Consider the following 13465-nt stretch of genomic DNA (forward strand, 5'->3'; position numbering starts at 1 on the left):
ACTCTGCCACATCATTGATGAAACCTGGCGAATTTTGACTAATTTCTGGGTCCTTGTGAGAATTCTTTGTCTTCCCTAAAGGTTTTCCATTCATTTTATCCATATTTTAAAAAGCCAGCCTGTTCAGATGAGGTTAGCAGTGAGCTCACATTAGAATCTTTCTGCATCCGCCTCATAAACATCACTTTCATATTGTTCTGCACCGAGAGTTTCACCGAAATAAAGGACTTGCTACTTTATTACTGCCTACAAGGTACTAGCTGTGATTTTAAAAAATGAATGTGTGTGAGCAATCTGTCTACTTGACCAGCTTGTAACTCCCAGCTGTCACTGGGAATTGCTGGTAACTGCTGTTGAGCAAGGTGATCCCAGAAGATTTGTTGCATGTGAGAGGGATTTGTACTGTAACAGAATATAATTGCACATTTTCTCTTGCTTCCTGGTGACCTCTTCAACCTTCTCTGGTGATCCCAGCATCCAACGCCTGCTGTGCTCATTGTAGAGTGGGCCAGCTCTTCTAAGCTGTTTCCTTGTGATTCCCACTAAGATCAGTAGTAAGTTTGCTTTTACCATAAAGTAGTAGCTTAATGCTTTCCTTAAGGAGACACAAATGCCCAAACTAAACTACATCTAATATAACCCTATGGAAATTTCAAAATATAAACTGAAGAACACAGATAATTGAATAAGGATCTGATGGTCTGATACCATGTGCTGGCAATTTCATATTGCAAAGGAAGTGCTTTCCCTGTCAAAACTCACATTGTTCTGAAAAGGTATCCTATCCTACAACAGAGAAAGTGTTTAAAGGGAGATAACTAATAATATATTCTTGTGAAACAGTATAATAGAACCCAGGAGATCTCCAGCTCTGTAATAAAAAAGGTACATCTTTCTCGGTGTGAATTTAAAGTGGAGAAACTCCAGTAGCTCCAAGTTCTTATTAAAGGGTAGTAGAGACTATGGTAAATTTCTTATTGGCGTGAAAGAATATATTAATAAAGGACCCAAGAAAATGATAACATTAAAATTAGCTATTTTTTCACCTTAATATGTCAAGAAAATTAATCACTCTTGTATACCTTGTTGGATAGATTGCCTATCAAATGCAGACATTTTCATATTCCGCACTCATTATGGCATCAGGATCCAGTAAATGTGAGAGTAATAAGTGAGCATTGCTCTCCAACAGGATATTCAGAGGATTTAGTGTAGCTAGGAATAGTCATTTGTTAGAGGAAAGCCTTACATTACAGGATTTTGTAGTGGTGATGGACTACATGGAAATTAGAATCAGAATTGTTTTCCTCTGCCACAGAAGAACCGTGGCGTAAGTAGTTCATTTTGGTGCTGATTATACAATTGAGTTTTTCAAGTAGCTCCGTAGGGCAAACATTTCAATGTGATAATTGTGAGAGAAGGTCACAATAGAGCAGTTTTGCAAGTGCATTTTTGCTTCACATGAATAGAATACAAGTACAGGACTATAAAGCAAAACAAATGTTGCTAATAGACGAGTCTTGCAGGCTGTAAAGGCTTGTCATATGCATGGTAAGCAGTTAGAGAAAAGCACAATCTCATCAGAAGTCTGGGGGCCAAGACATTCTTGGGTTCTAATTCAAACTCAATAATTAGCTTGTCTGTGACCTTGGAAAAGATTGTACCTCAGTTTATCCATCTATAAATGGGGATAAATGCTTACCTTTCTCATGGTAGAGTAGTGAGGCTTCTTTAGCTAGTGTTTGCAAAACAGTTATTGTATTCTTTCATAAAAAGTCTTCATAGAGAAGTGGAAAGGATAATTACTAAAGTATGAATTATTAATACTGTTCTGTTCTTATTAATACTATTCTGCTGACCGCTACCATAACTCTGCTCCAGTAAGTGTGACAGGCAGAACTGGAAGTGCAAGAGAGAATACGTATTCCATTGAATATTTTCCTATATTGGTCCCATGAAAGAAGGATGCTATCACAGCACAGGTACCATTTTCTCCTACAGAGTTATCTCCATCCATTATCAGGATAATTGTTGTTGGTCTCCTTATTTAGCATCTCAAGAACTTTATTATTACCTTGTAAAATAGAACACTTCCTCCTCGTATCGTTCAAGTATTCAAGCTTGTAAAGGGTCACACAAAGGAGAGAAGGAAGTGCGTGCGTTTGTTTTTTTAGTTAAACTGTGGCTTCCTCAGCGTGAACGCCGATTGACAGGTGGTCTCCAAAAAAGACTCCTAATTCATTTTCTTAGGGATATTTTCCATTTGGCTTATTCTGTTTTAACCACACACAAAATATCATGCTTCTAATGGAGAGGGGAATTGCTTCTGCGTCCTGACACCCCAGTTACAGGAACCTGACCTGTCTTGTTAAAAATAGGATGTCATCAAAGAGGTGGACCAATGAGATGGTAGTTCTTTACGCTCTCTGTTCAGTGCAAGTATCATCATCCTGTTCCCTCAAGAAAAGAAATGCTTGATCAGTTGAAAAAAGATGTCAAAGGGTACTAATTATGCAGACAAAAATACAGATAGGCCAGATCTCTTAAAACAAGAAGAGCAAGATAATGACATTTTTTTCTTTAACAGCCTGTGTTTAGAAGATAGTTACGTCTTTTCCTTCCCAGTTAATCTTTGAACTCCTCCTTTATTGTTTCTGGAAGGTTGTTTTTTGTTTTTTCTCCCCATTCAGTGTTTCCTGCAGCGAGGGGTAGGAAAGAAATAGTCTTGCAACTTACTCTCCTGTCCCCTAGCTAACAGTGCTGCCTCCTAGATCAGCAGCCTGTGCCAAGGCTATTCAGTTATTTCTTTCTCCAGGGAGCTCTCCGTATCTAACCCTCAGAGAATGATTCTGCATCAATGTAACTAATAACTGGAAATTCGGCTTCGTTTCATGCTAAGCATCCCTAGGTAGAGTTTAAACACAGAGAATTAGGGTGAGAACACTGTTAAAAATTACTGCGCAGGTGTGTTCACAGGAGTTTTAATGAAAACCTTCCAATAGTGTACATCCTGTACAGGGCAAATATCATTTATTCAGCTCCTCACCTGTCTCATATTAGACTCCAGGAATAAAAGTCAAGAAATTGTTTCTGTCAGAGGCTGGAACTGTCCAAGCTCCAAAACTATCAGCACATTACTAAAATTACATATACTGAGCTAAAGAATTATGTTTAGCTTGAGAGATTCATACTGAAGGCTGCTGCTCCATCCTTCGCTTATCCCATTTCACTCTTGTCCTGCTGAGTCCTCAGAATACTAATGACCATAAAATATCTTACTGCAATGATTCAGTTCAGGGCAGTGTACCAACTTTAATCCCTCCTGGGCATTTCAACAGCATTTACAGTAAATTATGGTAACAATGGCTCATTTCTTCAAGGATTGAAAGAGAAATTTTATCTTTCCCCTGCCTCTTGCCTCATGGATGAAGATTTGATAAGAGAAAAGGAGCAGCGGAGAATGGGGAAAACGGCCACAAAGCTGGAGTCATCCCTTCCCCAACTTTAAAGTCCTCTCAGCCAGAGTTGACGTGGTGGGCTGCAGACAAGGCCGGCTCCAGGCACCAGCTTTCTAAGCAGGTGCTTGGGGCGGCATTTAGAATGGGGCGGCAGTCCGTGTCCTGCGGCTGCAATTCGGCGGCAATTCGGCAGCGACTGCTTGGGGTGGCAAAATTGGTAGAGCCGCCCCTGGCTACAGAAAGCAATCGGTGTCTCATTCAGAGCCTCCCACTTGCCTTCCAGACTTCCCTACTATTCTTGCAACCTGTAGAGAGGAGTGGGAACAGCACACATCTCATCTTCCCAAGTGCCTTTTTCCTCAGATACCTCTAAATGGAGGAGAGAAGGGGATTGGTACAAGGAAGCTAAATTTAGACTCTGGCAGAATACAAGAAGGAATAAGTTCTAGAGACATAGGACCTCCACTGAGGACATCCTGACACCAGTCCTGGAGAAGTCCAGCAGCAAACAGTAAGAACAACTGTTAAGTGGAGCATAGATAGAGATGCAAAACTCCTGTCAAGTTGCAGTTTACTACACACATGCCAGGGCAAGTCTACTTTTTACTTTAAAAAAAATTATCTTTATATATTCAGTTTACTTTTTAAAGTAAGAATTGATGGGACAAGTTTCTGTGGACTAAGTACTGCTCTGAGCACATATTATGTTTGTGTGTCGTGTGGTTAGCATCTTATTGTGGAACAGTTTATGCACTCATTCAACATATCCATTATTTCTATGCTGAAAAGTCATGAAGTCAGTGATGCAGATATTTCATTCATTTGAATGGACTTTTGCCTAGTATAGAGAATATATGGTGAATATATGCTGCCTAAGTTACTTGCAAGAGCAATAATCTTTTCAGATAAGAATAGTATCTCCCTACATAGAGCAACAAAAATGATTAAAGGTCTAGAAAACATGACCTATGAAGGAAGATGGAAAAAATTGACTTTGTTTAGTCTGGAAAAGAGTAGACTGAGAGGGGACATAACAGCTTTCAAGTACATAAAAGGTTGTTACAAGGAGAAGGGAGAAGAATTGTTCTTCTTAACCTCTGAGGATAGGACAAGAAGCAATGGGCTTAAATTGCAGCAAGGAAGGTTTAGCTTGGACATTAGGAAAAACTTCCCAACTGGCAGGGTGGTTAAGCATTGGAATAATTTGCCTAGGGAGGTTGTGGAATCTCCATCATTGGAGATTTTTAAGAGCGGGTTGGACAAACACATGTCAGGGATGGTCTAGATAATACTTAGTCCTGCCGTGAGTGCAGGGGACTGGACTAGATGACCTTTTGAGGTCCCTTCAGTTTGTATGATTCTGAGATAAAGGACTTGGGGGCCTGATTCTCAGTGGTGTTTGAACACCTACGACTCTCACTGGATTTGTTAATGCTCTGCACCTCTCAAGATTTAGGCTTTTTTGGACGTGTTGCTTCTTATAATTTTGGTCCGTTTTCCTAGTTAGAGCATGGCAAAAAAAGGTCTAAAAACATTATTTTTTTTAAAATACTTTATCATTTAAATATAGCTTGCTCAATTAAAATATTGTTTTTAAAATAGTCTAGCTGGAAAGCTAATTTGTGTGTGGAGATTCAGTTGTTTGTTCTCATATCTCATATAGTGCCGATCACAATAAGAGGTGCTTCATTTTTCTGAAAACCTCAGAGGCTGATGAAGCCTGAATCTTCTCTTCCCTTCCCATAGAATGCCATGCCTTTATGTGACACACAGGAAGGGATGTGTGCACATCCAGAACGTGTCAAGTTGCAAAAAGTATCTTCGTTTAAACCACCCAGTGGTTTAATTTATATTATGAAACAATTATGACTAATCTTTCCAGTGCAGTTAACTTAAAAATATAGTTGAATAAATGGGATTGTACCCTATGTGGCACCTTTTTGTTTTCTACATCTTTTTCTCCTTTAATAATTTTAAAACATACGTAAATGAAAATGTAAAAGAAATGGTAAACATCAAACCTGGGACCAGGTTAATATGATTCCTTTTCCGTTCGGATGCTGATTTCAGTCAGGTTATCTGTTTTACCTTGAGACTTATTGTTGTCCCACAGTTCCTCCAAATGGACACTTTATGTATTGCATTCAAAATATGCAGCACGAGCATAACATTTGCTCATTTATTGTAGCATATAGCTCTCTTCCTATCACAATTTTAGTATGTGAACATTCGAAACCTATCCAGTGTGTGTGACACCCCCCATTTCCCATCATGCTCAATGACTCCTCACTAAATACAGAGTCCAGTTCAAGGCCTCTGTGTTGATAGTCAAAGCTGTCCATGGGATTGGCCCTTGTTACCTAAGAGATCACCTCTCCCTCTGCAGCCTTTTCCCCTCAGGACAGCTATCTTCTTCTAGAACAATAAAACTATAAATCAGTAGCGGGAGGCTCATAAGTGCAGGAGACGGAACTTTCACAGCAGCTGGCCAAATACCGTGACAATTTCTCTCGCGAGAGAGAACAATGAGCACAGAACAGACTACACCCAGAATTAAATGCACAATTTATTTCAACTTTAGATTTCCCTTGATAATTTCTTCACGCACACAGACACACAACATACACTCTTGCTCACACAGGCAAAAATCTATCAACTAATCAGACTATTTGTTGCACTGGCTGGAAGGAAGAGAAATATTGTTAATTTTATGCTGGGTTCTCAGATCCTGAGATGATGGGGCCCGTACAAACAACCATGTTAGTCAGGCAGATAAGATACAAAGATAAGAGTGGCTGCATACTCTACCCAGGGACTAGGAGCGAGGAATTCCTGATATCTTATCTCAGCTCTTACACTGATGCTGGCTTTGGATAAGTCATTTAGGCCCCAGTTCACAAAAGCATTTAAGTATGTGCTTAAATACATTGCAGAATCAGGGCTGTATTGTGCTCATTTCCTCATTTGTGTAATGAGGATTATAAGTGCTTACTTCACAGGAGTATTGTGTGGGTTTATTAAGTGCTCTGAATATTTAAAGCATTGTATAAGCATTTATTTAATTTACTTATTATACACTTAATGATTGTGCTAGTATCATGGGTAAATTGCTTTGAAATTATTTAATACATTTATGCAATCCAGTGTCATCTCTATTAACTTTGTCTGGTGGTGCTGTAAAATACAATTCATTAATTTTGAGCTCTCTTCTAAAGAAAAGCAGAGATATGTGATGGAAGTTAGGGTGGGAGAGCTTTTATCTCCCAAATTGAAAAGATACTGCTAATTACAGTTTAGTGGGTTGATTTGTTTTTCTCATGCCATCATTTTGATAAACATTATCATTACTTATTTGTATTGCCTTAGTGTCAGGTTCCAAAAGGCCCATTGTACCAGGTGGTGGAATGCATACATGTGGAAAGAGACTGTTCCTGCTCCAAAGAACTTACAATCAACTAAGAGGGGAAACTCAGGCATAGAGAGGCAGAGTGACTTGCCTGGGGTGAGGCAGGAGGTCAGTGTCAGAGCCAGAACTGAAACTCAGGTTTCCTCATTCCCAATCTAGTGCTGTATCCAGTGGACTACACTGCCTTTCTAAACAGGACATTTATTTTTCACATAAGTTTGTTGTATTCAATTAACATTTTCTCAGCCATTTTATCAGCTGTAAGCATGCATTTGGATCCTGTAGATTAATAGAGATTTAATCAATGTAGTAGCAGATCATTTGACTGTGCTGTCCTTTTTGTTGCTTTCTGTGTGATACGTACAAGTATTGTAAAAAGTAAAATTTCACCTGGGCAAGCGCTGTCATTCATTTTAAGCAAGTAGTATAAATACAATATACAAATACACCTGTCAGCTGATATTTACATAGTGGCCCATTCCACACCCCCTGACATTTTTAAATATCTCATATAGTTTTCTTATTAGTTGACAAATATTCAAAAATGTATATATTTTTTACTACTTTGAAGAGTGTATATTGTGCAAACATGGTACTGAATAAAATTGTTGTTTGACTTTGTATAGCACCTTTAATACTTTAGGATAATGGCACTATTGTGTCACGTTAGCTAATAATTCTGCATTTCATGGTGCTTTACTCTGACATCCGTACTGGGTCTTTGTCATTGTTTATGTTGTTTTCTATTTGACAGCAGCAGTGCACAGTTGTAAATCCACCACAATCATGCCTTTATTTTCAGAAGGAAAACAGATCCTATTCTGAAAATGGTGCCATAGTTTGCGAGTCATTTGACTGCTGGATACTGCTGAAAGCTGTCTTCTTCCAGCTCTATGAATCCTGAGAGTAAACAACGTATTATATTATGCTTGGGTGGTTCAGATGGTACCATTCTAACAGCTAGGCCAGGAAGTCATAGGTTCAAGTCCTAGGTGGTACTTCATCTTATACTCAGAATCTGACAATGCAATTCAGTGTTTGGAGGATGCTGTGACATGAGATAAGTTAAAACAAAATTTCCTTTCCTTGACTCTGGTTACATTCCAGGATCCTCGTGTCCTGGCTAGATAAAATAGTTTTTAATATCCATGACTGTGAAAGCAAAGGGTGAATGCACAAAGTCACTTGGTTACAATATCTACAGTAACTCAATTTCTACAAAACACTTAGGGATATGTTATTAATGAAAGGCCCCCTGTAAAACCAAATTGTAGCCTACAGCAAAATTATAAATTCCTTTACAGCTTGTGATAGTGTTTAGAAAATAAAGGTATCCCCAGCATTTCAATTATTGGGCATGGTTATTTTCCAAATATTGCACCTCTAGCTTCTAAGTAAATAAATTGCGTAATGAGTTGATAGTATTGTGAACTTACATGAAATTATGTGACATGTTAAGCTATGTTGATTTCATTCTTATCTGTGCTTGACAGCTGGTAAATTGCAAAGTAAAACATCTCAACACCGGCTGAATGATTAACATGAAGTATTTAAATTAAAAATCTAAAGATGTGCAATTTTTAAATTCCAAAGCAGAAACACAATACAGTCAGCTCAACAGATGTGTTCTTGCCACATTTGATGTCTCAGAGCAGTTAACATTTGGTACGCAAGTCAAATGAAAATATGCCTATATAGGACCACAGTGTGGGTTTTCAGCTGTAGTGAAAGATTGTCTCCCCCCTAGTATTTCTTGCCTAAAATTTCCCACCTTTGCTACCACTTGATGCTATCATTCCCTCTGGTGGAGCTGAATATGCTTCTGTGTCATATAGATCTGTACCAAGCAGGGTTAGAGAAGATTGTGGTTAAAACTTGGGCAGCCACCAGCTTCCACTGTTGCTATCAGCATTGGAGCTGGACTGGTGGTAGCATCAATGGCAAATAGATGGTATGAAGCCTAGTGTAAACAGATATCTCTATAGTAGGAGCATCCTAAAGCAGACAGACACAACCACTGTAAATATTTGCTGCGGTGGATAGGTTTAGTTACTGTAAATAGCTTTCTAATCAGGCATGTGGGTCAGGCAGAGAGCTTCTAAACTTCAGTTTATGAAATACATTAATTATTATACGAAATCAAGAAACATTCAATTAGAATCAATATATCACAAGATTCTTCTTCAGAAGTTCCCAGTTCAAACTTAGGGTCAAATAATGGCTACATACTAAGCAGTTTTGTATTATTTTGCTCTAAAGCCAGTGCGTGTGTCTTCAGTCGTTTCAACAAACAAAGGCAAAGAAAGAGAAGCAATGGTTGTGGATACCAGGAAATTATACACCTGTTAGTGTAGTTTAACTATATTCACAGCAAAGTGTTACCATTTTGTGAAATCGGGTGGGAGAGTGTAATATTAATTTTTAAAAACACAAAGTTAGACAGAAACAGATGGGTTAAGTTAAAGAAAATCTGTCGCTTGTTTATTTATTAAAATATTTGAGGAAAATTTTGCCGTCTTAGTATGTGACGTTTGGAATTAGTGGGAATTCTCTTGGTTCAAGACAGAATGCTGTCATGCATGTGGCAGAGCTTGGAAATGGAATGTTCTCCTGCACTGAAAGATGACAGATTGAATTTAGATATTTAAAACAAGAAATAAGGGTTATTAGTTTTGAGGCAAGAGTCTCCATTGCCTTGAGGCCCCTTTATGCTGTTCCAGTGTCTTAAAAGCAGTTGCTCTCCTCCTCCCCTCTCGCCCCCCACTGCACTCAGGAATGGTGTACCACTGGCAGAAAAGCTCTATGCCAGCATCCCTTGCAGCCCCAAGGGACGGGCTCAGAGGAAGAACCCAAGGCCAGAACACCGCTGCACTGCAGCTGTTCTTGGCTGTTCATAGCCCTTCGGAGCTCATAGGCAGACTGAGTATAAGTCAGAGCAGTTCTGGGGACTATGGAGCTCTCAGGACCGTGAAATGTGTAGCTCAGAAGGCTACTCCAGTGAGCAAAATTTTATACATACAAGCCATTGTTTATATTTCTGGTTTGGATAGGCTTATTTGGCCCACAGTTTGCTTTGCAACTGAAAGGCCCAAATTGTCCTCTGTGATACATCCTGTGGATCTCTGTTGCAAGCTCTGCGATTGTTCCACAAATGAAATCTGCGTTAATGTTAATTAGAGTTCAGCACAAAGTGGCAAGTTTGGGGGTGTGGACAGTTTCTCGATAGGGTGAAATTCACCCCTGGTCTGAGGGCCAACACAAAGCTGCTGTACCACTTAAGCCCCACGTAAACACTCCAGGTAGCATGACTTTCATGGCACATTGGCCTTGTGACGGCTTTCTGCACAGAGGAGAATTTCAGTTAATACATTTTCTCATTAATTTAAAGCACTCCTCTGCTGTGGCTGCTGGACTGTTTAATTAAGGCTTGCTGCTGATGCAGTCACAAGTGGACCAAAATCTGGGTGTACTGATCCTCTGATGAATGCATCAGTTCCCACTGATGTCAGCAGTTGCTCGACACCTCTCAGGGTATGGCCTCGTGAGACCCCCAACTTGAATGTCCCTGTGTGCAGACTATAGACTGTTCTCATCTGTCTCACACACCTGTTTGGGATCAATACCGTGTGGGGTGTTAATTCAGAATCTAGAAAGTACAAAATGGGCACATTTGTGCTCCCCCCCCCCATATCAGAAAATTGGAAGCAACCACAACTTTCTTGTGGAACTTGAGATAATTAAAACAGCATAGTAACCTTGATTTAAGTTTCTGACATGCCTTTTCCTATTCTTGTAGTGGCTCCGTCTAACATTTTCATGAATATCTAGCCTGTAGAGAGTTTAACATTGTATGTTCTCCATTATTATAAAATTATAAAAAAATGTGTACAGCTTACCCACAATGCAACACATCCTTGTGAAATCTGTTGTTCACAATTCAGGTACCTGCGGCCCTGTTAACAGGCTGTATAAGCACCAAAATAAGCAACCCTGTGGTTATATAATTGAGCATATAGATTACTTTAAAAGTACATTAAGTAAAATAGCCCCTGACACCTGGCTTCATAGATATTGCAGGTTTATCCAACTGCATTTATAATGCCTTCTGAACTTAAATCAATTACAGTTTATCCTACATCCCCTTCGCTGTATATGTACCAGTTTCAAACTGTTACAGAATTTAAAAGATGCTCTTCTCAGCCCTCTGTTTCATGGCAGCAACTTAACATCTTTTTGTAGTCAAGGTACCAACATTTGCAAAGGTATCCTACTCTTGTAGGCTGCTGAATGCAATAAGATGGGTCTTGTGATTCAGAAATTGAACAAACAACGCATCTGTTTGCTGTGTTCCCAGACTTCTTAAATTCTCCTTTTATTCATGTTTGCAAGCGCGGCAAAATGTAATACAGTACTGCTATTTGTCCAAGTTAATAAAGGCACATAGAATAGTTACCAACTTAGAAGGTCTTTGTGTTCGGTTTGGATGCTAAACAATCATACCATGGGCAGAAAATAACATTTGTTGTGTGCCAGTGTTTTATGTGCATTGTCTAACTCACCGACCATTTCGTCCTGCCATGCTCAGGGTAGAAGCAAATATCCGTAAATGAACCTCAGCCCACAGCAGTCAAAGTTTTGTCCACTCACCTGATCTCATTAGTGGATCTGTATGGGGTTTTTGTTAGTTTTATTTTCTAACCAGCTTAAAATCAGTAATCTACATTTTTCTTACCTTTGACTTAACGTTATTATTCTGTTAATAATGTTTTGTAGTGCTATTTAAATAGCATTAAGCTATTTCTCTTCTGTTAATAGATGCATAATACATATATACATTTTATATTTGCAGTACGAGAAGCAAAAAACTTAATCCCTATGGATCCAAACGGACTTTCAGATCCATATGTGAAGCTGAAACTTATCCCTGACCCTAAGAATGAAAGTAAACAAAAAACAAAAACTATCCGTTCCACTCTAAACCCACATTGGAATGAGTCATTTACATTGTAAGTTAAATCCTTTTGTAATGCTATGTTATCTATGTAGCACTGCATGATTTATTGAGTTGTACTTTTGAAAACTTAAAACGTGCCATTTTTTTTCTAATTTTTTCTCCCCTTTTGTAGTAAATTGAAACCTACGGACAAAGATCGACGGTTATCTATAGAAGTTTGGGACTGGGATCGAACAACTAGAAATGATTTCATGGGATCTCTATCATTTGGGGTGTCAGAGCTTATGAAAATGCCAGCATGTGGATGGTAAGAGGTGCCTTAGAGAAAGAGGAAATTTTAAAAAAAGTTACATAGCAATATTTTCAACCCCAAGACTTTCCTTATGCTTTTTGCATAATTTCATATGCTGTAAATTCATGGATCATTAAATTAAACACAGAGCAGTTAAATTATAAATAATCCCCCCAAAATTAAAATACTAAAAGCAAAAGCCTGCATTTGAATGTGTGTGTGAAACTCCTCCTGCAACCAGCCGGTGCTGCAAACTCAATTCTGAGAGCAGAATTTGGCAATGTGGGCGTGATTTTGATCTTGAATATGCAAGCCTATAACAGTAAATATATCATGGTCAGCGTAACCCTGCTCAGAAATGTATAGTAACTGATTTTACAAAACAACATCTTGTCGGGTCCTTGTCTTATTTAATGAATTACATGTCCACTATAAACCTTATAAAATAGTTTTACTACACTATTGTGACAGTGGTTGAAATTCTGTCGCTATTGACATGACTGGGAATGATGCCATTGACTTCAGTAGGGATGGGATTTCATCCTATATTTCAGACAGGCCACATATAGGATACTAAATCATATTTTAAAGAGAAGTAAAATTAATTTGGCCCGTCCCCGCTCCCCATGTGTTCCACAGGTACAAGTTGCTTAATCAAGAAGAAGGTGAATACTACAATGTCCCAATTCCAGAAGCTGATGATGATGGAAATGTAGAACTCAGACAGAAGTTTGAGGTGAGGATTATATATAAGTGGTGCTAGCTATGTTTTTCATATGTTTCCCCCTTGTTATATAATTGAATTAAACTCAGAAATGCTTTTTTAAAAAAAAGAATGAGGTGGCTCATCATTGAGATATATTATAATTTTTGCTGTGCGTTCTTGTAGCATGTATTTTTGGGCTACTTAGAAGATTGGGCTGATCGTTTCAGTCAGTAACGTTAAACTGTGGGCCCAGAACCAGCATCATTTTAACATTTAAATGTTAGTTTCAGGGAATGCATAGTAGTTTAATTTTTTAAGCGGAAATTATTATTTGTCAAGCAGTGATTAATTAGAGCTTTGAAAATATTTACAAAAGGGCTTTGTCCTGAATCGCTGAACGCACTGATGCGGGTGCAGAAGTCTCAAACTAAGCGAGGGACATTTCTGCTTATGTGCAGTAAAGAGAAACTGCCAAAAAAACCCATATCTGCAGCAGATATTTCCTGCCTACTGTGATGCAAATTGGAATGGTTGGTCCTGCCTCTTGTCGCAGATACGGAGGATGTTCCAACAGAATACTTGCTACTCATTGCACCTAGACAGATCCAGCATCAGCAGGGCCTGGCACAGGTGGGAATGGCTTTATATT

General features: G+C 38.8%; 1 protein-coding gene across 2 annotated transcripts in view; it reads left to right on the plus strand.

Annotated features, from left to right (window-relative positions):
• Positions 1-13465, plus strand: part of PRKCA (protein kinase C alpha) — a 318987-nt gene that overhangs the window by 237813 nt on the left and 67709 nt on the right. For both annotated transcript variants that reach the window (XM_077833765.1, XM_077833766.1), the window contains exons 6-8: positions 11714-11870; positions 11991-12125; positions 12750-12846. In XM_077833765.1, the coding sequence (XP_077689891.1) occupies positions 11714-11870; positions 11991-12125; positions 12750-12846 (389 nt within the window). The remainder of the gene's footprint in view (positions 1-11713; positions 11871-11990; positions 12126-12749; positions 12847-13465) is intronic.

The sequence above is a fragment of the Eretmochelys imbricata genome, chromosome 14, assembly GCF_965152235.1.
Source record: "Eretmochelys imbricata isolate rEreImb1 chromosome 14, rEreImb1.hap1, whole genome shotgun sequence".
Taxonomy (NCBI): domain Eukaryota; kingdom Metazoa; phylum Chordata; order Testudines; family Cheloniidae; genus Eretmochelys; species Eretmochelys imbricata.